This window comes from Pseudorca crassidens, chromosome 3 (assembly GCF_039906515.1).
Source record: "Pseudorca crassidens isolate mPseCra1 chromosome 3, mPseCra1.hap1, whole genome shotgun sequence".
Classification (NCBI taxonomy): Eukaryota; Metazoa; Chordata; class Mammalia; order Artiodactyla; family Delphinidae; genus Pseudorca; species Pseudorca crassidens.
The window spans coordinates 136,964,775-136,991,113 of record NC_090298.1 but is presented as its reverse complement, the minus strand read 5'-3'; the positions used below and the strand labels follow the sequence as shown (position 1 = coordinate 136,991,113).

General features: G+C 50.8%; 1 protein-coding gene and 1 pseudogene across 2 annotated transcripts in view; one reads left to right on the top strand and one right to left on the bottom strand.

Moving 5' to 3' along the window:
* ADAMTS2 (ADAM metallopeptidase with thrombospondin type 1 motif 2) overlaps positions 1–26,339 on the top strand; it is a 246,476-nt gene that overhangs the window by 166,150 nt on the left and 53,987 nt on the right. For both annotated transcript variants that reach the window (XM_067732549.1, XM_067732550.1), the window contains one exon: positions 8,080–8,163. In XM_067732549.1, coding sequence (XP_067588650.1) covers positions 8,080–8,163 — 84 coding nt within the window. The remainder of the gene's footprint in view (positions 1–8,079; positions 8,164–26,339) is intronic.
* LOC137221992 (eukaryotic translation initiation factor 2 subunit 3 pseudogene) lies at positions 8,463–10,140 on the bottom strand (annotated as a pseudogene).

The window sequence follows — 26,339 nt, the reverse complement described above, 5'->3', positions numbered from 1 at the left end:
TTGCTCTGAAGCTTGCGAAGTTTTCTGGGAGGCTCACCTTTCCTGGTGAGCCCCTTGCCTTTGCCAAAGGCACAGGTGACAGTGTGAACGGTCAGGGTTTCCTTAGTCTCTTCTGTGTCAGTGCCTGGTAGGCAGGCACTGACACAGAAGGCACTTCTTCCTCATCACGTGGGGGACCCTGGGGCCCTAGTGGCAGTGGGGAGAGGCTGGCCTGAGTCCTCGCCATTTTTGCTGTCAGGTCTGGCCCCAGACTCTTTACCTGGACTGCTCCGGTATGCTGAGCCCCACCTGGTCCAGGTCTGGTGCCGTGATGACCCATCCAGTCTGAAGCCTCTCCCACCCTGACCAGCGTAGGCAGGAGCTTCTGGAGCCCACACACACCTCTCAGGGGCTGGGGCTGGGGGTGTTCCAGGCCAGTTTACTCCCAGGAGACCCTCCCGTTTCTCACCTCCTGCTAGAGCCACCTTGGGAGGGGACTCTGCTCTTGCAATGTGGTCTCATCTTAGGGTCCAAGTGGGGAGCAGGACCCGTAGCTCTCAGGATCTGTGTTTGACCCTAAAGGTGTGTGAGGGGCAGCAGCAGGGGTGGGGGGCCATAACCCTGGATCTGACTTCCTGCCTCCTCCCCTAACCTACATAAACCAGGGCAGTTGCTTCTCCCCTGTTCCCCTCCCCAGGGACCTCCCAGGTGCCATGGCCCCCCTCCCCATGGTGGCATTTTCCCTCTTTCTTTCCTTGGGTCACATGGTGATAGGGAAGCAGAAGAATATGAATTATAGGAGGGACGAAAAATCATTGTTTTTTCTAATGACATGCTGGTGCCCAGTTGCTCGCATCACAGGGGTGGGGTCGTGCTCACAGGCTCTGAGACAGGGATGGGGTGGGGGGCCGGGGAGGATGCCATGAGGTGTCGCCACCAGGGGCCTCCCTGAAGTGCTTCCTCTGGAGGAGACTCCAAGCCAGGCCCTCAGGGCTCTGGTCAGGGAGGGCTGAGGAGCTCATGGGTGACATCCCAGTGCTCTCCAGGGCCAGGGCCGCTGCCAACAAGAATCAAGATCCCTGCCTTCTCTCTTCTCCTTCCTGTCTGTGCCCTCCAAACTGGCCTTGGGGGGATGGTGGGCTCTAGCCTTTGGCCTCAGATGAGTTATTCTGTGTCCTGCGGCCTCAGCAGGGTCCGTCCTTCCCTGTTCTGCGGCATTATCCCTTTCTGATGAGTTCTCGGGTGATGAGTGGGAAGGTTGGGCCCCAAGTGGTGGTGTGGCTGTTGGCTACCCTGTGGTGGAGCTGGCAGGGAGAACCCCAGGTCTGGGTCACACACGGATACCTGGTGAGTCCCAGCATGGGCTCTGGAAAACAGCCTGGCTGTGCACTGCAGTCCAGGCAGGCCTTTCCCGGTGGCCCTGAGGAGAGCCCAGGGTGGGCCCAGAGAAAGGACTCAGGGTATTTGACCTTCTGTCATTTGATGACAGCTCTACTGAGTCTGTGATGTGTGCCTGGGATTTTGCTGGATGCTTTAAATATAGTGTTGAGGTCGGTCCTCCATACAGCTCGAGAGGCTAGAACTATTATTGCCTCCATTTCACAGATAAGGAAGCTGTGGCTCAAACAGGCAAAGTACCAAGCCCAAGTCACAGGGTGCGATGGTGGCCGAGCTCACCCTGGAACCCATGCAACCTGATGAAGTGACGAGGCATGGGCAGCTTCTTGGAAGGAATCAGCGCCAACATGGGCAGCTGTTTAAGGCATCTTTGTTCCTTCATTTGCACAGTAAACATTTGTTGAGCCTCCACCTAGATTCAAGGCACCTACTTGCCTGGGGGTGGAGGAGCCCGTCCCCACCCTGGGGACCTGCAGAGATGTCCCCAGGCCCAGGAGAGTGTGGCCTCATGCAGGATTGGGGACTGAACGGTTTCACCTTCGTGAGAGGAGTCACAGTGGGGGTCCTGGGGGCTGAAGAAGGGGCTCCACCTGCCTCCCATCTTTGTGCACAGTACGTATGACCTTAGTAATTCCTGTCCTGCCCATTTGCATTTCATGACAGTTTGATATTTTGAGCAGAGGCCAGAGTCGTGTTTGTTCTTGCTTTGCCTATGAAGCATTTGCTGAGAAACGAGTGGTAAAGAAGATCTGCAAAGGGAGTGTTTATTCTCACAATGAGACTGGGCTTTTGCAGTCCCGTTTATGTGTCATGAGATGCACACGAATGAAAATACTCACTGGAAGCCCGCAGACTTTCTGCCCCAGGTTCTACAGCACTTTCTTCACCTCCACCTCCACCGTGGCAGTCCAAGCCTTCTCCTGGGGGGCTCAGAGAGACCAGCCTTCTTCCCAGTTATGTCAAGGGTTCCTGGAGAAGCCACAGAGCAAAACGGGCTACGTGCCTACCTCCTGAGGCCCCACGACAGACTCCTCCAGACCTGGCTTCTCCCCCCAGGGTGCTCGGGCTCCTTCTTAGTTGCCAAAGCTTGGCTCAAGGGAAGAGGTGGTAACTTTCCTGAAAGTTGGACGTAAGGGTTGGGAACCCAAACAGCCTCTCTGCGCCTGCCTGCCTCAGTAGGAGCCCCACGACCTGGACCAGCCCCTCTGTCCTGACCTGTCCCTCCACCCTGGTAGGGGAGAAAGTCACCTCTGCCCAGCAGCCTCAGGGCACCTGCCAGGGCTCAGTGGTTGCCCAGGGCAGAGCTCTGCCACAAAGAAAGCAAACTTTTACATTATCATGCAGAGCTTGTGTCCTTCCTTATTGTCTATTCCAGAACACAAACTTGGCTGCATCTTTGCATAAGCAAAAGGCGCATTACGATGTATTTCCCCAAACAAGAGAGCTCTTGGCCTCTCTCTGCACAGAGAAGGGCTGCGGCTTTGAACCTTTTCCCCAAGGTTTAAAGATTCCAGGATCAATTTCTCAGACAGGGCTCAAGGACGTTGTCCCTGCTTCCCCTCCTCCTGCGGTCTCAGCAGAGGTGAGCACACAGGCCTCGGGAGGGCAGGTGGGGGTGGGGAGGCACTTGGGCACTTAGCTGGGTCTTTGATCATTACAGGGCATCATGCACCCTGCTGCTGTCACACATTTTGCCCATTTCCTCTTGTTTCACGTTTACCAACGTTATTCACTCATTCACGCATTCAGAACTCTTTACTGAGCACCTACTGTGTGCTTGACACTGCTAGGGACACAGCAGTGACTGAGAAGGAGGGGTGCCTCCACATCAAGTGCATAGTCCAGTCTGGGAGCAGCTACTTTAAGGGCTCACTTTGAACAGGGGACAGTCGTGCTGGGGGAGGAGGATGAGAAACCAGAGGGCACTGCAAGTGCAAAGGCCCTGAGGTAGGGATGGGCTCCCTGCGTAAGGAGCTCACAGGTCAGTGACTGGACCATGGTGAGCAAGGCGAGGGCAACCTGAGAAGAGGGAGCAGGTCTTTGATTTTATCCCAGTTGCAGTGGGAAGGCCCTGTGGTGGCGGTAGGGGGAGGATAACTGCCCTCCTCCTTTGAAATACATCGATTGCTCTTTGTTTTTTCAAATGCTCTTGTATGGGAAGCAGCCGCATAACACAGGGAGATCAGCTAGGTGCTTTGTGACCGCCTGGAGGGGTGGGATAGGGAGGGTGGGAGGGAGGGAGATGCAAGAGGGAAGAGATATGAGAATATATATATGTGTATGTAAAACTGATTCACTTTGTTATAAAGCAGAAACTAACACACCATTGTAAAGCAATTATACTCCAATAAAGATGTAAAAAAAAGAGGGCAATGCGGAGGGCACAGGTTCGATCACTGGTCCAGAAAGATTCCATGTGCCACGAAGCAACTAAGCCCGTGCCCGTGCGCCACACACACAAAAAAAAAGAATTCAGAGGCTGGAGAGGGAACTCCAGGTATGAACCATAGCACAAGCAGCAGGAGAGGGCAGCTGGCTTCCGGGAAGGCAGAGCTGTCAGGAGTGAGGGTTCCTGGAGGAAAGTAGCTGAAGTGGAGCTCAGAGAAGCCAGCCAGGGCCAGCTTAGAGAGGGCCCCAAGTGCCAGGCTGAGGGCTGAGGCCCGTTCCTGAAGGCACCAGGGAGCCATTGAGGGTTTCAGGCAGAGGAAGCAGGAGGTCAGACCTTTTCTGAGGTGACCATCGTGAAGAATGACCGTGAGGGAGACACGAGGTGGGAAGGTGCTGCTTCCTTGTCTACCTGTGGAGGAGATGGAATGGGAGTCAAGGGACGGGGGGGAGTTGGGAGGGAGATGTTTGGAAGCTGCCTTCTGTCTTTGTGGCTCTTTGTGCCATGTCTGTTAGCTCTCTGCTTGGTGGAAATGTTGTAGCTGTGTCCCTATTACGGAGGCAAGTGTTTTACTGGGCATCTTACTTATTCCCGGGGGTCTCTACACCACAGCGGGCCCTGCTGGCTTCTGGCCTCACCGGCAGCACCTGTGGAGAGTGGGATGCAGCTGGCCTCAGGGGGCTGTGGCAATTTCACAGCCCCCTGAAAAGTTGGCGTGGCCCTGGCGGGGCAGGGCAGGGCCCACTCCTCAGCAGAGCCAGCCTCCTCCATGGCCCACAAGCCCTGCATTCTGCCCTTTCTGTTCCTGATGAGTCGCAACGTGGGGATTGGGAGCCAGACACTGGAGGGGAACCCGTTTGCAGGTGGGGGGATTCTGCCACACCACCGTAATGAGCAAGAAGACGTCCCAGGCCACCTGGTCACTGGGGGGGTCCCACCTGCTTGGGAGGGGGCTGCAGGGGGCCGGGCCTCAGGTGAGGCCACCGGGAGGGCTTGTGAGTGGGAATCCAGGTTGGGAAGCACCCAGAAGGTCCAGCAGTTGCCAAGAGGTGCCTGTGCTGTAGGGTGAGGCTGGGGCACACCCAGCTGGAAGCCCTTCCTCCCTAAGAGGAGCAAACTGTGTGCAGCTGTGTCCCTGTGTGGAAGGGCAGAGGCTTCCTAGGAGAAAACAGTGAAAGGTACACCACAGTGGAAGGCTACCAGGGAGGGCGGGGCTGGGGCATCTCGAGAGCAGGCCTGGCCTCCTTGCTGGCTATCTGCTGGGTGTGCTCCAGACGTGCCTTTTCTAGTTCCTCAGTAGTCCTGGAGGCCCAGTTGGTCTCTGAGGGCAGAGTCAGGGTGCCCAGCCCAATTGACAGGAGCTGGTGGCTGATGGGCAGCTCAGAAGACAGTGCTTCCCCAGCTGGGCCCTCGCTCAGCAGCCTGACACCCCCTGGCTCTGACTGCCTGGCCCTCACCCCCAGCAGGAGGTGGGCCTCTGCCTCGCAGAGTCCAGCGCCTGGTGGTGGGGATCCTAGGGTTCTGGCGCCCTCCTGTCTCTCGAACCAGGAGTCAGGGTCAGACCTGTCCAGCATCCAAGAAGGATACAAGACCCCTTACCCGAGATGAGAGTGGCTGCCATCGGCCCCAGTGGTGGGACCAGGAGAACAGGAGGATCCTGGGCCCCGATGGGCAGGGTCTGGGCCAGGAACTGAGAAGAAGCCCTGCATCTCCTTCTTCCCTTGGGGACCAGCCTCAGCTTCCTCATCTCTCAGGAGGGGCTGACACCCCTCCTTCTGGCCTCAAAGGGCTGTTGGGAGCATAAAATGAGGTAATTCTTTGAACTCAGCCCTGAATTCCTTCCAAATAGCAATCTATCCTGCCACTGTCCCTGGATGCCCTAGGCATAGCTGGGAGCCGGACTCCATTTCAGCTCTCTGAAGCCACCCCTCCTTGACAAGAACCTGTCCCCTCCCAGGTCCCAGAGAGCAGGTTCAAGCTCTCTCTGTTTTCATCTTCTTCCCAAACATCGGGGCTGTTTTTACCCTCTCTGCCCCGCCCCGGCCCCCCACTCGAAGCATGACCTGGGAGTCAGAGTTGAAGGGAGTAAAGTGAAGCTGGCCATTCACTCCTGTCTCTCTCCCCTCTCTCCTCTCCTGCCCGCCCTCCCCCAACTCAACCCCAGATGCAGCAGGACCTCCCTGTGTCACTGCCTTCTTCCTTTCTACACCACGACTATCAGTCAAACTCCGTGAGCCAAATCGGCGAGGCTCTGCTTGTGAAAGATAAAGCAATACTGTGGAGACAAAAAAATCCTCTCTCTTAGGAAAAAGTAGTTTTTAGGGCCGTTGTTTCACTGTGGACCAAAAAGTCTAGTTTGACCCTCAAAAGTGGGCAAGGACCTCCGTGTTTAGGGGGTGTACACCCCGTCACCATGACCTCATGGGAGGCTGCGGGGCGATATGACTTAGCAGCAGTGACTAATACAGTTTTCCTGTTTTCACCAACATCATTCCATCATGCATGTGCGGAAGTCTCGTCCTCACAAAGCTTTGTGACATGGGGACCGTCATTCTTGTTCAGAAGGGAAGGTCCGGCAGGGGTGAGTTGGCAGAGCCTCCCAGGGCTCCGCCTTGTCAGCTGCAGGTGTCACCTTGCTGGTAGGTGGCTCTCAGTGCCAGCGTCCACCCTCTCCAGACTCATGCACCGAGTCACAGTGACCATCCCGTAGGGCTATCAGTCGTCCCTTCCCTGCAGGAAAGCCAGGTCAGGGCAGAGAAACAAATTATAATTGGAAGGTAGATGTGTGGGCAGGAGGCTTCCGGCAGGGACCGCACTTAGGGCTGGCTGGTGGCCTCCCTGGACCCCACCGTGCACATTAGCTCTGCCTTCCCATTGGTGCCGTCTCAACACACAGCAACGGTGACAGGAGCCACCAGGCTCCTTGTCTAGCATGCCCCATGTGCCTGCCTGTCCCATCCATCACGAATTGATTTTCCTTGCTAACGCTCAGATTTCCCAAAGGGTTTTCCTACTGTTTATAGGTAGCAATTACCATTGCTCAGGTAGAGATTCTAAAAGCTGGGATTCAGGGGGAGTATGGCACTGGCCTGAGATGACAGAGTGGGCTCTGGGAGGCACGCTTGGTGGGGTCTGCCCTCACAAAGGGTAGGTCAGCAGCCTCTGGGCTCGGTCTGCATACAGGGAGGGGTTGCATGGTCAGTTCGTGCCTCTCCACTGAGTGATGGCATGAGTGGATCCGTTCTTTTGACGAGTGTGTCCTGAGTATCTGCTGTGTGCTGCTGCGTCCTGGGTGCTGGAGACATGCTGAGAAAATACAGGTGGCCATGCAACTCACAGTCCCTTTGGGGACACAGAGAGCTCAGGAAGCAATGGACCCTGGTGCTGGCTGGGAAGCAGATCAGACCTGGGGGCCCTTCCAGGAGGAAGCAGCCACGAGGCTGGGCCTCCGGAAGAGTAGGGTTTTGTCAGGAAGCGAACGAATGAAGTGGGTGGCAATGAGGCGGCCATTTCAGGTAAGATCCCGAGAGCGCGTGAGGGTGGGAAGGAAGGCTTTGTCGGCCCTGAGCCAGGGTTAACCTGACTAGTGTTTCCAGAAATTCATGCTGGCTGTGCTGTGGGGAAGGAAGGGTTCCTCACCTTTCTTGTGCAGTGGACCCCTTTGACATCTGGTGAGGCCCCTGGGCACCTGCACCAATAATGTTTGTAAATGTAAAATATTAAATACATGATAATAAAAGAGTGAAGAAATACAAATGAAGCCAATAGTATGAGTCGCAGTTATCAAAACAGAGCACAATTTTGTGATATAGCAATATCTGTTCTTAATTAAGACATTAAAAATTAGATCTGTTGGTGTGTCTAGAATGACCCCCCTTTCCAAGTTGTGATGAGTGTAGACGACATTTCACAACCACCAGCAGCAACTGAGGGGTGATTTCTGCCAGGGACAGTCCCGGCATTGCCCCTGCCACTGGGGTTTGTGGCCTGCGTTCTCCCTGAAGGAAAGGCCATGTTGCATTTACAGTGGTCAGTGTCCCCATCCCAGTGTAGGCTCCAGGTGGAGAATCCCTGAGTTGGTGGGAGGGGCTGCTGAGGAGGGAGTGGCAATATCCTGGCAGGGGTTAGAGGGAAAGGAAGGGATGGATTCAGAGTTGGTGGTGATGCCTGGGTATAAAGTGTGGCAAAGAGGAAGGAGTGGGGCTGGGTCCCAGGGTTCTGGCCTGGGGCCTAGCTGGGTGGTGATGCCATTTGCAAAGCCAGAGCTCGTCCTTGGGCCTGTGGTTTCTGCTGACACGTCCCTGGTTGTCTTTCAGGTCAATGAAATTTATCACGATGAGTCCTTGGGGGCCCACATCAATGTCGTCCTGGTGCGGATAATCCTGCTGAGCTACGGGAAGGTGAGTGGGCACTGCAGGCTGGTGCCTTCCAGACACACCAGCGCCCCGCCTCTGTGGGATGAATGGGGCCCTCCAGTGAGGTGCAGGCCTCCTATGGAAGCCTTTGTGTTGGCCAAAACCACCCTACCTCTCCCTGGCTGCCCTGTGGTTCCTACAAGAAACAAGGAGCTTGTGAGCCACGCCTACTCTGCGTTCAGCCTCACTCCTTTTAAAATTTAGGGTTTTTTTATTTTAAGAAGAAAAATTTTATTTCAAACAGGTTCAGTGGTATGTGCGCTACAGCAAAGGCTGGTTTGTAGCAGTTTTCTTTCAAACCTGTGCTGATGTATAAATTAGATGTTATTTGGGAATGATTAATTTCTGGTAAAATGTAGATTCAATCCAACATTATGCCAATTTTTACACTTATTGTAGACCCTATTTTAGTACTAGAGGTTAAATTTTCATCACCAAAAAATGAGAATAACCTTACAGCTACTCCTAAGGTAATGAGCTATGCAATTAATTCCTCACTATTGCTTTGAAAATATACCCCTAGGTTGTTAAGAGAAATTCCAGCTCCATCCAAATCTATTATTTACTTCTTCAGTCATCACCTACTGTTGGCTTGATTGTCACTCCTCTTCTTATTTGACCTCAACCAATTGAATGCCAGTGTTTCTCAACTCTTTGGCTAAGGGCAATTTTTTCTCCTACTTCCGTGCACACAGGGTTAGTCAAAACGATTTTGTCCAAATCAGCTTTGACTGCACTAACTCTTCCTCCTGTCGGCAGGGATCCTATGTTCACCATAAGCACTTCACTCTTAGACAGCTTTTGCACTTTTGCTGCTTTCTGGTCTCCTTCAGTGTGTACACCTAGAAGCCGTCTAAGCAGGAAATAGGAAATTTCCAATTCTGTGAGGATTTCAGGTAAAGCTCCAACTGCGCCATTCTGTCAGCCCGGCACAAAGTGGGGTCAATTTTTCTTCCAACTCCAGTAAGACCTCCTGGAGCAGCATACTGAAGATCATTATGCTCTGCGAAAAGTGATACAATTTTGGAGAAGATGGGTTTACACATGAGTTTTCCTTCACTATCTTTGGAAACAATACCAGGTCTGACTTCTATCTCCTGGCCCAACTTTAATACTCCTTTTAGAATACTACCACCAGCTACACCCCCCTTAAGGTCATCAACCTCACAGCCAGGTTTGTTGACATCAAAGGATCTAACAACAATAAGTCGGGGTTCTGAAGTAAAGTCTCTTGGGGGTACTGGAATGTTCTTTACTAGGTACTCGCAGACAACTTCAATATTGTATTTTAGCTGAGTAGAAATTGGAATAATATGAGCTCCTTCTGCTACTGTACCTTGTACGAATGCAAGCATCTGTTCATGCTGATCTTTAGCCTGGCTTTCTTTTACCGAACCCATTTTATTCTGTAGAATCAAAATATGCTTCAGTTTCATGATTTCAGTAGCAGCCAGGTGTCCAGCAGTCTGAGGCTGAGGACAAGACTCGTTCCCAGCTATCAGCAGAAGAGCTGCATCCATCACTGCGGCACCGTTCACCCTAGTAGCCATCAAAATATCGTGGCCAGGACAGTCAACAAAGGAAACACATCTGACTGATTTGAAGTTCCCTTTGGTCCCTGGAATGTCTGTAGGAAACTCATCAGGTGTACTACTTCCACAGGATCTATAACATTCTGGCCAAGGACAACTTGGGTCGTCAAGTTTATATAGCTTAGCATTAGCATAGCCAAGTTTGACTGTAATATTTCTTTCTAGTTCATCTTTGAACCTGACAATGTGAACTCCAGAAATAGCTCTTACAACCCTAGATTTTCCATGAGCTACATGACCAATTGTACCTATATTAATTGTGCACTGTCTGCTGATAACTTCATGTGAAAGTGGCATCAACTTGATAACATCCGAAGTGTTGAGATCTTGCTGAAAAAGGTGCGGCTGCCCTAAAGTCACACCAGCCTCAAGCCCCCCACCCCCCACCCCGCCCTGCTATCTTGCCTGGAGGCTAAAATTTAGGTTTTGTTATTATTCAAGTTTGGTGAGACCAACAGATCAGGAGGTGACTGCCATGTGTTTTTTTGTTTGTTTGTTTTTTTGCGGTACGCGGGCCTCTCACTGTTGTGGCCTCTCCGGTTGCGGAGCACAGGCTCTGGACGCACAGGCTCAGAGACCATGGCTCACAGGCCCAGCCGCTCCGCGGCATGTGGGATCTTCCCGGACCGGGGCACGAACCCGTGTCCCCTGCATCGGCAGGCGGACTCTCAACCACTGCGCCACCAGGGAAGCCCGCCTGCCATGGTTTTTTTACCCACAGTTTCTGGCCATGCAGGGCCGCACCGGAAACACCATGGTTGGTCAGGAGGCCTAAGGAAGGAGAAGGAAACTGTGGGCGAGCACCTTTATTGTGGTTTCCTCAGGAAGGACAAGGTAAGGTGGGGTAAGCAGGCTTAGGATTGGCCGGTGTGAATAATTTTCAGCAGGCTCAGGAGCATTGGGGCTGCCCTAGTTGTTTGGTACCTGGCCCTAGTGATTTGCACAGGGGATAGTGGGCTGGAGTGTGAGAGCCCAATGAAGGAGGGGGCTGGGGGTGTGGACTCTGAATTGGTTGGTTTGCATTTGAAGAGCATATGATCCAGAATTAGTTGTTTACTGTCTCTAGGAATTGGCTGACCCTGGGAGGAGCAGTTCCTCCCAGGTCAGCAAGGCCCTGGATGTCAAAGCATCAGAAACAACCTGTGTCCTCCTCTTCTCATGCCACGTAGCTGCTGTTCTAACTGAGCAGTCTTGCCCTTCTTACTTCCCTTTGTTGTGAAACTTGGAACCGTCTTTCCTAGCAGCATGCACGGGTCTGTGCACCAGGATTAGAAAGCCCTCAGGCACAAAGACCTGAGATGGAAAAATAAGGGGGTGCCTGAAAGGAGAGCTGGTGAGGAACGAAGGAGCCCCATGGTGATGGCCAGTGTGGACTGAGCAAGTGCCTATGCCAGGCAGCTCGGGAACACTTTACACGAAATTATCTCACTTCGTCCAAGGACAGATGGGGAAGTGGAGCTATGAGGATCCCACTTCACAGATAAGGACACTGAGGTTTAAGGCAGTTCAGTGGCATGAGTAGCCAGTGGTATTTGGCTCCTCAGGAGTCCAGCTTCTCACCCTGGCAGCCAAATTCTGGAGTCCGTGGTCTGACCCCACGCAGTATGAAGAAAGTCAAGTCATAATAAGATGAGGCACATAAGGCATAGTAAATTATGCAAAGGGTTCTGCCTGCCGATGCAGGGGACACGGGTTCGTGCCCCGGTCCGGGAAGATCCCACATGCCGCGGAGCGGCTGGGCCCGTGAGCCACGGCCACTGAGCCTGCGCGTCCGGAGCCTGTGCTCTGCAACCGGAGAGGCCGCAACAGTGAGAGGCGGGCATACCGCAAAAAAAAAAAAAAGAAAGTTGTGAATTATGCAAAGCGTTAACTCCTCTACTCAAAGAGAGAGAATCTCAGTCTCACAAAATAAAATCGAACTGCACACAACGTACAAGGCGTGCAGTACAGAAATGACAATGAAGGACTTTATGGCTGGTCAAATTCCAGGAACAGTGGACCTTGAGCCCACTCTTCCTACCCTGGGAAGTGTGTCACTCTTAAGTGATGGAAGTGACCACAGTGAGGATAGCAGTCATGGTCCTTCATGCCCCATGGAGAACATATAGTATACCAAAGTGGACTGTCAGATCAAGGGAGAAATTTGCAAAAACCTTACTGCAAGAGTCTTTCATACCCTTTTCAAGACCTTTAACAGATCACATTTTAAAAGGCATAGGAGTTTCCCCTACCTCCATATCCTTGTTGCTTAAAAAAAAAAAAAAAAAAAAAGCCTTCTCAGTTCAAGCCTTCTTTAATAAGTTATTCAGTCATTTATAGCCAATAAAAACTTTTCATGATTTTTAAGAGACAGTATCCCTGCATTGATATCTTCTGTCTAGAGCTGCACTGTCCAGTCCAGCAGGCACTAGACACATGTGGCTACTGAGCACTTGAAATGTACTTAGTCCAAACTGAGATGTTCTGTAAGTATAAAACATATGCCTGGTTTCAAAGACTTAGTACAAAAAAAAAAAAAAAGGAGAGATGTAAGATACTTTCTTAATAATTTGATATTAATGAAATAATGTTTTGGATATATTGGAGTAAATAAAATATTTTATTAAGTTAAAAAAAAGGCATAGGAGTTTCAAGTAATATAGTGGATAAAGTTAAATTAGTAGTTATATCATTTTTTCCCCTTGCCCTATGGAAAAATGTGCCTTCTTTTTGAGGAATCATAGAACACTTAAAAATTACAGAAGTACTTTAGGTCATAAAGAAAATTTTAGTGAGTTTTATTTATTTATTTTATTTTTTGATTAATTAGTTTTTTTTTTTTGCGGTACACGGGCCTCTCACTGTTGTGACCTCTCCCGTTGCGGAGCACAGGCTCTGGACACGCAGGCTCAGCGGCCATGGCTCACAGGCCCAGCCGCTCCGCGGCATGTGGGATCTTCCCGGACCGGGGCACGAACCCGTGTCCCCTGCATCAGCAGGCGGACTCTCAACCAGTGTGCCACCAGGGAAGCCCTTAGTGAATTTTATACAGCAAAAATAGTTTGGGCTATTCTCTGACTCGGTGCTCTAAAACTAGGTGGAGGGAAGGGATATATAAAAAGAATAAATCCAGTCTCTTTGAAAAAAAAAAATCTCCTAGGAAGAATAATATTAGACCCTCAGTTGCAGACTATTGGGAAAACTAATGAAAACAAGAGTACTACAGATCAAAACCTGTGGGGTGTGGCCAAAGCTGTATTCATAGGCAGGTGCTTTCCAAGATCACACAGAGCGAATGAAAACAAGTTAACCCTGTATTCAGCTCGGTAAGTTAGAACAGATGTTAACAACCACCCAAAACCAAAAACCTAAAGAAAGTAAAAATAAGGAAATAGTTCAGAAAAAAGCAGAAATCAATACATTAGAAAATAGAAAGAAACAATAGGATCAATCAAGAGGAGAGCCTTGGAAAAAGCAAATCTCTGGCATATTCAGTCTAGAAGAAAAGAGAGGAAGCATAAACTAAAAGAAAGAGTGTGTATAATGCAGCCCACAGTGGGATGCTTATCCCAGCTGAAGAGAAAGCTTTGGAGGAGTTTGCTGCCCTAGGCAGCTGTTGGGAGATCTCCACCTGGGCCTTCTCCCCATCCCTCGACTCTGACACCCAGTGGTGGTCAATGGAGGAGGAGTGTGCACACCTTCTTCTGCATGTAAGCAGGCAGGTTTGTGGCATGGCGGTGCACTCTGGACATGCAGACACAGTACACAGCCAGGGAAGGCTGGGGTGGCCCAGGCCCAATGACACAGTTCCAGCCTCCGTCCTTGGAACGTCCCATGGGACTTTGCCCATCCCCACTGGAGCAGCCATCAACATGTTCGCCATCCCTTCCCCTCCTCAGGCTGGGCCCTACCAGTCCCTCCATTCCTGGCCTGAGACCCCCTTAGCATCCTCCAGGGTCTGAGGAATTTTTAGGTGTGTAGTGTGAGGGATGGGTATGATTATATCCAACCCCCTCCCCACTTTCTACCTCTGGAGAGGGGACATGGGAAACTTCACGTTGTGGGGTAGGAAGGGGAGGAGAGCCACCAAGTGGTCTGAGCCTTAAAAAAAAAAATTGGAGAATTGTGCATGGTTAATTGCTTACCAGCACTGGCAAAGCTTTGGCTCTTATTTCACCTAAAAACTGTCTGGTTCCTTCTCCCAGTGTTGATTACTCAATGGAACAAAGCCTTGTTTATTTTAACTACTTCCTGACAGGCTCTGTGCTAAATTGCCCCCACCCAAAGCTGTTTCTTCTTGTTCTTCTTTCCTTAAGTGTCACAGGCAGGTAGAAACCTGGTAGAAACCAGGTAGAAAACCTGAAGGTGAGATTTTCAGAACCTCCGTCAGGGACCTGGAAATCCTGGGAAACAAGGATTTCCTGGGGAAATGGGAATATTTCAAAGCTGACTCCAAAAAATGTAGAAAATACCACAATAAGCCTCATAACCATGGTGGGAACTCAAATTCTTCTCTGTTTTCAAAGTTATCTTAAAATTACCTCTAAATAGAGAGTCGGATAATATATTTTTGCCAGTCTATTCTTATTCATTTGCAAGGAATTATTAAGCAAAGATAATGCAATACCACATAAACTGTTTCAGAATATATATATATATATATATATATGTTCTGAAATCCACCCAATTTATCTTTATAGCCAACATGATTCCTACACACAAAGCTGCCAAAGGTAGCATATCTAAGACAAAGTACAGACCTGTTTCACTTCTAAAAATAGATGTAGGAATTCCTGAGGCTTTAAGCATTTAATTCAATAATGCCTAAAGAGAAACTCTCACCATGATAAAATAGGGTTTATTCTAGGAATGTGATGATTGTTTAATATTAGAAAGTCTGTTCATATAATTCATCAGATCCATTTGCCTAATGACAAAGCTCGTCATCTAACAAATACTTTTTAAAAAAATATTTATTTATTTATTTGGTTGTGCTGGGTCTTAGCACAGGGTCACGTGCGGCACATGGGATCTTTTAGTTGGGCATGCAGGATCTTTAGTTGAGGCATGTGGGATCTAGTTCCCCAACCAGGGATCGAACCCGGGCCTCCTGCATTGGGAGCGCAGAGTCTTAGCCACTGGACCATTAGGGAAGTCCCTAACAAATACTTTTTGAGGGTTTTTTGTGCCAAGCACTGTGCCGTGTCACCGACGTGGTCCCTGATCTCAGGGGCTGCTCTAGAGCAGAGGTGCAGACAAAAAAACAGTTACAACTGAGGGCTCAGGGACTTGGTCAGGGCAAGGGAGGCAGGCAATCTTATTTAGAGATTAGGGCAAGCGACTGGAGGCAGTGACTTTTCAGCCATGGGGAGGGAGTGAAAGGGGGAAGAACCAGCACAGGGAGCGGTGGCTTAGGAGAGGGTGGGAGGCATCAAAGGGAGGACCTTAGTGAGCTGTCCTGGGACCGTGGCCACAGGGTGAAGAAAGGAGAGAAGATGAAAGAGAACTTTAGGAGGCCAAACCAGGAGCGGGTGGGTGCTACACGGGTGAATGTGGAGGGACACTGAGTCCTTGCCTTGGGCAACCTGGTAGATGATAATGCTGACCCCTGAGATGGAGAGCACGGAGCTGGGGGGAAGTGGCATGTGGGGGAGAGAGGCAGTGAGCTCAGGGGATACGTGCTGAGTTTGAGGTGCTTTGTGCCATCCCAGTGGAGATAGCCAGGGAGACGCTGGCATGGGGAACTGGAGCCTGGAGAGAAGAGATAAGCATGTTTTGCAAAGGCATGGATGGGGGTGCACAGAGAAGCACACCGAGTCGGGGGCACCTGAGAAAGAGCCCCAGGGGGCTCTGCTGAAGGCACCAGCAGGGCAAGGAGTGTGATCAGCTCCATAGGAACTGAGAGGGTATCTCATGGTTTTTAAAAGATCTGTGAAACTAGTAACAGATGGTAACATGACAACCCAAATTTTATTTAAAGGTGGAAAAAGAAGCACATTGTCCCTAAAAGTGTTCTGCATAGCTAATTCTCAGGATGTTCATAGATGTTTTCACAGGAGAATAGAGGGGTTCCATGGTCAAATGAGTCTGGGAAATGCTTATAAAACAAAGTAAAACAGGTATTCCTGACAGCAAAATTTCTCAGAGACTTTACTATGAAAATGTGCAGGGTGAATCTCTAGGAGATGGATCAGTATGCATGGTTTCTCCAAACTATTTCTCAACAGAACCCTTTTCCTCATGGAATCAACATTCTACAGAATTTGCTTTGGGACATGCTGCTCTTATGAAACAGTTACAGTAAAATTGGCAACAAGAAAGAGACGCATAACTTTGTTACTGAGGTTTTGGAATTCTGGACAATGTCGTATGACATGAAACCAGTATCAAGGAGAACAGATAAAATTATAATTGTTTGCTAATAATTATGTGCCCGGAAAACCTAAAAGAATCCATCAGAAAACCAAGGAGTTTAGTGACATGGCCAAATATAAGATAATTACACAAAACCCAATAATTTCTGTGTGAACCCACAATGCCCTGGTAGTAAAGATAATAGGGAAAGAAAGTTCCCTTAACGATAGTAACCAAAAATATAAAATACCTGGAAGAGTCCTAACAAGACAGCTATAAGACCTACGTATAGGAAGAAAATTGCACATTGTTAATGATAGGAAAAAAATAAAAATAAATAAAGAGACATATGCTATTCCTTACGGGAACACTGGGTATAGTAGTGACTTTTCCCAGATTAATAATTGGAAACTTGATGAAATGATTCTAAGATTCATCTAGAAGCATAAACAGTCAAGAATGTCTGGGAAAACCTTGAAAGCCAAGCAAATAAAAAGGATTTACTTCAAACACCTTGTAAAGCAAAAATAATTAAAATATACTATATTTGCATAAGCATTAACAGATCAACTGAATAAAATATATAGCTCTGAAAATACCTCTCATATAAATAACATGCGATAAATATAAATGGAATGGTTATAAAGTGTTATAAATAAGTCTATGATAAATATAAATTTCATATATAGCAAATTAAATACATCAGATGATAAACATAGGCCAATAAAATTCAACTAGTTAAACCATACAAATCAAGAAGAAAATATTCATTGTCAAGGACTTCCTAAGCATAAATACAGTCGAAGGGATTGTAAAGAGGAGGATAGATATATTTGAATACTTAAAATATAAAGTCATCAAAAAACACAAACAGGGGCTTCCCTGGTGGTGCAGTGGTTGAGAGTCTGCCTGCCGATGCAGGGGACACGGGTTCGTGCCCCGGTCCAGGAAGATCCCACATGCCGCGGAGCGGCTGGGCCCGTGAGCCATGGCTGCTGAGCCTGCGCGTCCGGAGCCTGTGCTCCTCAACGGGAGAGGCCACAGCAGGGAGAGGCCCGCGTACCGCAAAAAAAAACAAAAAAAAACAAAAAAAACACAAACGAAGGGCAAACCACAATCAGGAAAAGCATTTGCAATATGGAAAAGATATCCTAATATATGAAGAGCCCTAGGAAAAACAGAGTTGGCAATGGACATAAGCAATTAACTGAAGAAAAAATACAAATGGCAAAAAAAGAGAAAACATTGAACTTTACTATTAATCAAAGAAATAAACGTTTACCATTTTAAAAGCATCAGCTGTGTTAAGATTAAGACGAGGGATTTACTGCTGGCTTGGGTGAGCGCAGCAGTACACGCCTCTGGTACGAGCATAAATGTGTACACATTTCTGGAAGGAAATGTGGCAGTTTGTCATTTCCCTTAAAAATGTTCTTCATGTTTGCCCCCAGTCATTCGTTTCTATGATTCTATTCCAAAGCAGTTAACAGAGCTGTGGATGAAGTTTTAGGAACAAGACAAAAGCCAGGGCCTTATTTCTAAGTGTAAACAACTGGAAGCAACGTAAATTGTCTGCCAATAGGGGTCTAGTTAAATAAATTACACTATGTCTATGTGGTAGATTATTAGACTGCCAATAAATCCCATTTTCAAAGCACGTTTAAGGGCTTGGGGAAATGGTTACAGCATGAAGTCAAGTTTGTTGGCTTTTCGGAAAAAAGGATATAAGCTTACAGTAGTAGGATCTCAATTTTGTTTGCAAGTATCTACACAGAAGGGACTGAAGGAATACATCAAACGTGAATAGTACTTATCTCTGGGTAGTAGGTGATGGATTTTTATTTTCTTCTTTGTACTTTACTGAATTTTCTTAATTGATCATGATAAGGATGTTTCCTTTATAATTGAAATAGTGCATTTTTAATTATGGAAAATTTGTTTATATTTTTAAAAAATCATTTAAAAATGGTAGAGTCCAAGTAATTCTGTGTAACTGAATGCTAGCATCTGGGGAAGGGTCTCCAGCGGCATGCCACAGGGCTCTGTCATGTCCAACATTTTAGTTCTGATTTGAAGGAGCATGTAGAAAGGACTTCATGCTTTTGCTGGGCACCTCTTCTCTGTGGTGGCTTGGAGGCACTTGGAGAGGGATCTCTGTTCTTCTGCCTGGGAACTCTGTCACCTGAGTGTCTGTGGAAACTTTGGGCGAGCCATCTTGGCCAGAGGGAGGATGCAGGCTGCCACAAGTATGTGGCCTTACCTACAGGTGAGGCTGTATTACCCAGGTGTTGCAGGCACCTCCCTCATGGCCATGACCAGTCTGGTCCTTTATGTTCCACCTCGTAGCAAGGGGTTCTGCTTTGCGTGAGCCATGTTGGTACCCTCCGAGTCCCCCATAGGCAGAGTAAGGGTAAGGGAAGCGGGCATGGACCCCATTGTGAGGCTACGGCCTACTCTTCCTGGGGACAGTATGGGAAGGAGGTCAGGCCATGGGGCTGCCTCGAGCCCATGGCCAAGAAGACGGGTGGCCACAGCACGCTTGGGCAAGTGGAGCAGCTTCAATGAGACCAGGACCAATACAGTGAGAAGTGAGAGGGCACAGGGGGACCAACGCCTCCCTCGCCTCCATGACTTCCCACTGGGAAGGAGTTTGGGAATCCATGATGGTGAGGCGACAGGAAGGGAGAATGTGGAACTGGATGTGTGCTTTCAGAACCGAGTCCAGGCTGCACCCACTGCACCCCAGCAGGGCTCGGCAGACCAGCCTTAGACTTCTGCTGATGACCTCAGAGGTGTCAAGATAAAAGAGGTACCAGGATGTGGAGTTAGAACCCCACATCCATCCCCAGCCCCTGAAGCCTGGCCGGGAAGGACAACATGCTGCCACCCCTCTGCTGGCCCCCAGCCCCTGATGGCAGCGGGGCTGACCAGTCTTTTGTAGCAAAGCCCACCCCCCACTCTGCCCAGCTTCTCCCACCTCCCCACGCCACCTCTTCTCGGGAAGCCATGGGGGAGGCTGGCGCCCATCAGGGCCTCTGTGTCCTGGGGGATTCCAGAAAGTTATAGGGCCAGACTTGGTCCTCCTCCAGCGAGTGGCAGGATTGTGAGTGGGGAGTGGAGTCCAGGGTGTGAATCTCACTTTCCCTAGGGAGGACACACTGCAGAAGCACAGGTAGGGGGAGAGTAGAGTTAGGAGGACATGGCTGGCCAACCACATTCAGGAGGGCTGGCGCTAGACAGATATCCAGACGCAGGGGGACTGTGGCCCCACCTGCTGGCCCATCGTCTCTGGAACGGAGCATTCTGTGCCTTGCACAGAGCATAGGAGCCTAGGGACAGTGCGGCGTGTTTGGCTGTGGGCTCAGGAGCAACCCCCGTGGGAAAGGAGGGGTCGTTCCACCGACCTGGAGCAATCAGACCATAAGTCTGAACATGACAGTCCGTGGAGAGTAGCTGTCAGGGCCAAAGGTGCCAAGCCAGACACACAGAACGCCTCAGAGCCAAAGGTCGCATCACGGACCAATATTTCTGTAAGTACATCTAAAAGGAATTTTCTAGAAAAGGGAAATGTGACAAAAACCAAGATTATACAAAAATACTGGCCCCTGGGCTTCCCTGGTGGCGCAGTGGTTGAGAGTCCGCCTGCCGATGCAGGGGACACGGGTTCGTGCCCCGGTCTGGGAAGATCCCACATGCCGCGGAGCGGCTAGGCCCATGAGCCATGACCGCTGAGCCTACGCGTCCGGAGCCTGTGCTCTGCAACGGGAGAGGCCACAACAGTGAGAGGCCCGCGTACCACAAAAAAAAAAAAATACCGGCCCCGACTTTTTATTATTACATTCCACAGACATAAAATCACTCCATCAAACTGCTGTAAAAGTTTCCCATTTCTGTGCTTGTGCTTATCTCGTTGTGGGCGATAAGTTTGTGTCCACTGGTCACAGACTCCACGTGGCACAGTGCTGGGGATGAGGCCCTGTTTTTAGGTGTCTGAGGGACCTCAGGGAAGTGGGAAGCATGCCTCCTGAGCAGGTGGATCCTGGGACCTGCCTGCCTGCTCCCAGGACTGGAGCAACAGCTCCCCATGAACTCACCAGTAAACAAGATTGTTTCGGAGTGGTGAGCACCATGGGGTGCCCTGGATGGGGTGACCCAGCAGGAGACTGCCTGGCTGGGATTCACGTAAATGGAATGAGCTCTGCTTGTTCAAGGAAAAGCCAGGAGGGGCTTCTAGATGGGGTTGGGGAGTAGAGTTTGGCTCGCGGAGAGGATGGATTCTGATGAGCTGCTCCTCAAGGAGCCACACATTTCCTGTCAGTGAGTGAGGCCCTGTCCCTGGAAGACTTTAAGCATAGCAAGGCCGAGGTGACTGGAGCCAGGAGCCCTGCCAGGAGAGGGGCCTGAGCTGTGTCCCCCAAGGCCTGGCCGGAAGCGCTCTAGGGGCTGTGAGGCCGAGACCCAGACTTGGGGCAGAAAGTGGCCCGGTATTCAGATGCTGTTATTTATTCCAAGCTGTGATGGAAAGAGAGCAGCTTCCGTACCCTGCACTCCCCCTGTGCCTGTCCCCAGGCCTCGCCAAGGCTCCAGTGGGGATAAAATCAGTAGCACTTGTGCAAGTGACATGTTGTTTGTCTTCCAGCTTATGAGAAGCCTCTGAGTTATCTCAAGTTTTGCCTAAAACAACATTTTTCTCCATTTCTTAAAAAAAAAAAAAACACAGCAGAAGAAAAGAGATTATCTTATTTTATACAATATGCCATCAGCCAGGGAGCAGAACACCGGCAACACTTGAGGGTTGCATAGCAACTGGCTTTTCAATTGATTTTTTTTTTTTTTTGAGAAGGCACCAAAGCTACTGAACTGTTCTCATTTTAAATATTTCCTAAGATGATTAAAATCAAAGCAAATGGAAATCAGAGACTTGGGGACAATCAAAGAACATAAGGTATCTTGTCAGGTCAAGACAAAATATGGAATGCTCTTAGAAATTTTTCAGCGTTGGAGGGGAAGGGTCTGGGAAATTCTGACTGTGAGTCTCTTAGGGGAAGGCAAGAGAAGAGAATGCTGGGGCAGTGCTCAGTGTTCAAGGACCCAGTGCCACCATCTGCTTACTGCATGTCCTGGGCCATTGCCTACCTGCTCTGGACCTCCGCTTCCCTGACTGTGTGAGGGGCAGTGTAGGGGATTCAGAACACCCCAGGGACAGCCCCTGGTTTCCCCAGAGTCTGGGTCCCAACCCCCAATCAGATGGGGGCCAAGCATGGTGTCCAGCCCCCACCCCCACCCCCAGTCATTGCGGCCCACCTCCTGAGCCAGACTCTCCATGGTCCAGAGAAGAACAGGAAGCATTAGGGCCAGATGTGCCCCATAGGCTTGAGCTGGGAAGGTTCATGTGAAGAATCCTGAGCTGGCTTTCTCTGGGAATAGCTTCCCAGCCTCTGGGAGGATGTCTGGAATGTTCCTTGATGATATGGGGGTCCTGAGCAGAGAAATAAGGATCATGCCTTCCAGCCCTCACTGGTATTGGGGTTGCCTGTCATGAGGTTTGAGCTCCAGGCACCGCCTTGTCCGCTGGAGCTGCCCGGAGAAGACCCCCAGCCTCGGGGGAGCCTGTGCTGCACCCAGCCTGGGGCTTGGTGTTAATTCTGGCCCTGTTGATCCTTGTGGGACCTTCAGTGAGCTGTTTACTCTCACTGAGCCTTAGTGTCCCCTGTAAGGGGAGTGCACACTAGCAATGACAACAGGAACAAGGGTATTCATGCAAGTCACAGCCTGCAGTGCCCTCTTTGGCTCAGACCCTGTCTGCAGCCCCTTATGTGATGTCACACACTTCACCCTCACAGCAGCTCTCTGGGGCAGTCACCTCATCACCCCCACCCGCCAGGACAGGTGAGTGGCCTACTGAGGTCACACAGCGGTGAGCAGCTTTGCTGGGCTGTTATTCCACAGGCTGAGGAACATGAGCTCCGGGCTCTTTGGCTATGCTCCCCACAGAGGGCATTTTGCTGCCCCCCACCCTGGGGATGCTCGTGGCATGTAACAGGTAGAGGCTGGGATGCTGCTCAGCGTCCTTCAGTGCACAGGACAGTCCCCACCGCAGAGAATCACCTGGCCCCAAGGGCCAGCAGTGCCAAGGTTGAGAATTGACCTCTGCTTTCTTTTTTTTTTTTTAAATTTATTTTTATTTTATTATTATTTTTTTAACATCTTTATTGGGGTATAATTGCTTTACAATGGTGTGTTAGTTTCTGCTTTATAACAAAGTGAATCAGTTATACATATGTTCCCATATCTCTTCCCTCTTGGACCTCTGCTTTCTTGAACCCAGCCGATCTGGACTCCACTCTGTGCATGCTGTCCTGTTTTGTGCATCTTTGGGAGGGCGGATTGGGCAGGAGACCCTCTGGGGTCATGGCAGTTGAGAAGGCTTCGGTGGGCTTCAGCTGGATCCGTGGGACATGAGCCAAGGGGCAGAGACAAAGAACATTGTGGGTGCTGATCACCATGGACAGAAGCGCCTGAGCTCCCAGCTCGGTGCTGCGGTTGTGCCCACTTTGCAGATGGGAAGCCCAGGACAGTGAGGTAACTTGTCCAAGAACACAGGGCAGATGACAGAGGAGCAGGCCTCCAACCCCAGGGCCCTGAGCTGCCCAGGTGAGCCCCACCTGTCACTTGCAGGTGCCCTGGTGGGAAGGGTTTGTGGTCTGAGGGGCTCCCTGATATGCCCCCAAGCCTGCAGAGCCTCCAGGCTGCTGGTCCCACTTTTCTCCTGTCTCCTTGACTGAGGGAGGTAAGAGCATAAATGTAATTCAGCTCATTCTGGAGCAAACAATGGAAATGTCAGAGAGCAGTGATAAGAACAGAACTTTCTGCTCAGATCTTAACTGATTTGTTTAATGTGGGACCACAGAGGCTGTCAGGGGCTTCCGTGGTCCCCCTTGAACCCGTGCCCTGGCGTCTCAGAGCAGAGCCCTGGGATCCAGGCGTCCCACCGGCTGAGGCCCCGCGCTGCTGTTCCTGCGGCAGCAGCGCCACCTGGTGGCCACCTTGGCTCTCGCCCTTCCTTTCTTGTCCCGCCTGCCTAGGGGAGATGGCCCTGCAGACAGAACACCTTCAGAGGTGGCGTGGCTTCCAGGCCCACCTCCACCTCTTTCTAGCGGTAGGACTTGGGGTGAGTTACTTCAGTTGTCTGAGACACGGTTTCTCATCCGGAGAATAGGTCAATAACAGCATCTATATCTTAAGGCAATTATACATTTTAAATTAGATGATACGTGTGAACGCAGAGCCCACTGCTACCACCCAGCCCCAGGGTGCATAAATGTCCTGTGTACTGTAAAAAACAGTTCCATGCACTATGGACAGCTGGCACCCTTGGCTCCCTCGGGAGGAGGGAGGCTGGTCTGTGAGATCCCGGCTGGTTCTGGGGCCACTCCCTTACTGGGCCTGGGGTGCTGCCCCCTGGAACACCATGGCCCTCTGTGCAGTCCTCAGCCCAACACAGGTGGGAACAGGCAGAGAAGCCAATGCAAAAAGGAGCAGATAGACGACTTTGGGGCCAGGAGGATGCAGATGACTCCAGTGAGCTGGGTGTGAGAATCTTAACTGCAATAGCAACTCTCTCAGCCTCTCTCCATCACTTCTGAAGGAGAAATAGACACGTCTCCTTTCCTCGCTCAGATGAGGACTACAGCTCACGTGCTGTGTGATACATAGCAAAGGCACGGGGTGGAGATGTCTGAGGGCTGTGGATGTGGGCCGGGTGGCAGAGGAGTATGGGGAGATCCCACTAGAGCCCAAGTGACCCTCGTGGGTGCCCAGACCTCCCTCCTGGGCCCTCTGCCTGGACATCTCTGTCTGTGAGGAGCCCTTCAAGGCAGGCGGAACGTATGGGAAGGCTGGCAGCTCTCAGGAAGTAGGAGAAGTAGGTAGAGGAAAGGCTGAGCCTGGGGTGCTGGCTTCTGCCTAGAAGCTCGTGGGTGGTGGTTTGGAGGCTGCCACTAGGCAAGCCTGCTTCAGCCGTTTTTTCGTTCTTTTGAACCTCAGTTCTACTGACCTAACTTGAGTCCCAGGCTGCCTCTGGACTGTTCCCCCAGGAGCTGCACCCCGAGAAGCAGGAGAGCTCCCCAAAGGAAAACTGCTGAACTTTTACCGAGGAAACAAGCTGGGCCCAAAAGGATGATCCCTGGCCTGTGTCCCGGCATGCTGCAGACCCCACCTTTCCCTGCGAGTGTGTGGTCCTCTCCCCATGCCTCCTCTGCAAGCCCCACTGCCAGAAACCATCCTCCCTCTCTTACCAGGCAACACCTCTCTTGCTCATCTCCTGCCACCCCGTGGTCCTGACTGCTGAGACATTACACCAGACAACACCCCCATCCATCTCAGCAAATGTCCCCCTCCCCTCCCCCCTCCCTCCTCACTGACTCAGAGAGCTCTTTCTAAAATGCACATGCATCTGGCACCTGCCACAGAGCACAAGGCACACTGCACCCTCCTGAACTCTCCAGACCCTATAAGGATCCCAGCCCTTAGCTCCTTGGTGGCCATCTGAGATGGGTCAGATCCTTGAGAAAGTTGGGACATGAGCAGAGAAATAGGAAGTACAGCAGCTCTGCACCTTGGATGCGGGAACACTGACATCACCCTCCTCCTCCATGTCTCAGGGTCCTGTCTAGGCTGCAGGTTCCCAGGGCCCAGTGCATGGCCATTGTTTTCTGTGACCTGCCCCCCCAGGGCCACCTCGTCCTGGTGTAGCCCCTCCAAGCCCTTCTCTCTGCCCCTTCTCTTGGGGAGTCTCCTCAGAACCCAAAAGCCAGGAGGGGGTCCCAGACAACTTCTGCTCTGGACCCTGCAATGCAAACCCCCATGCGGCTGGAGAACAGAAGTGGCAGGCTGTTTCTTGGAGTGGAGGAAGGAAGACGAGGCAAGAACAAAACGCAAATCAATATTTCAATAAATTATCCTATCCTGTCGCAGCAGTGAGATCGCGGTGGCTGCTGAGAGGGGCTGGGAACCTGGGCTGAACCCAGGAGCCTGGTGTCTGGGAGGCAAGAGGCGCTCGCCAGTGTGCCAGTGTCGGGTCCAACCTGCTAAGGCCTTTTCTCCAGGGTTCTCAACCTGGTGACCTGAGAGATGTGTTTTCTTTTGTCCACAGAACTTATTTTAACTTGAGTCCGTGTTTTCCAGGAGGTACGCTTCTTTGTAAAATGTGAACATTGGCCTGAGTAGTCAGATCTGGCAGCCCTGGGCTCTGTCCACTGCATGCCATGCCGATGGGGCTGGCGCTGAGTGTTGTTGCCCCTTCAGCTGGGCGTAGGCTCCTTGGTTGGCCACAGTCCTCGCCACTCCTTTATCCCCCCAACTTCTTTACCATAACAGGGAAATACTCTTCTGGAACCTTACCCCTTCTGAACTGCAAATAAAAGACAGACTCGTTTTTCCTTAGAACCAACCTGCCTCACTGACTTACATCACCGGCCTTGGCCTCTGGGCCTTTGGGTTTGCAACACCCACCCAGCACTTCCCACGAGCCCACCCGCTGAGCAGTCAGGCCTCTCTCTGAGCCCCCAGCTTGTTTGTTCTCACCCTGTTTCAGCCTTTGCCTCTGTCCCCAACTCCATGGCCTTATTTCTGCTCTCTGGCCCTGACACAGTGTGTCTTTCTGACTGGGCTCTTGACTCCTTGTCAGAGATGTGACCAGAGCTTCTCTCCCACTGGTGTTGGACATACCAGCTGGACCCTGGAGAACAGCCACTGGCTTTCCTTTGCCAGCCAGTGCCCTTGACTGAGCTTCCCACGATTCTCCAAGGAGGAAGTCCCCTGCTCATGCTCTTTCAGCTGCAAGTGACAACAACACAACCCAAATTGACTTTCATGGGAGGAATTTCCTGACACACAATATATGAGACACATATCTGCTGCAGACAGCTTCTGGAATGGCCCCTGGTGAGCCCACATCTTGGTATTCACTCCCCGGTGTGTTCCCCTCCCTGTGGGTTTGGGCAGGACTGAGATTTGCATCTAAATGGACTGAGACTTCTGTCTTGGATGTGCCCTATCAATGCTATCTCTTGGGTCACTCGTGCTGGGGGGAGCAAGCTGCCCCGTGTGACTGCTCTGTGGTGAGGTCCATGTGCCCGTGAGGAACTGGATCCTGCCAGTAACCACGTGAGTGAGTGTGGGAGTGGGTCTTCCCCAGGGGAGCCTTCGGATGGGATTGCAGCCCCAGTCTCAGCT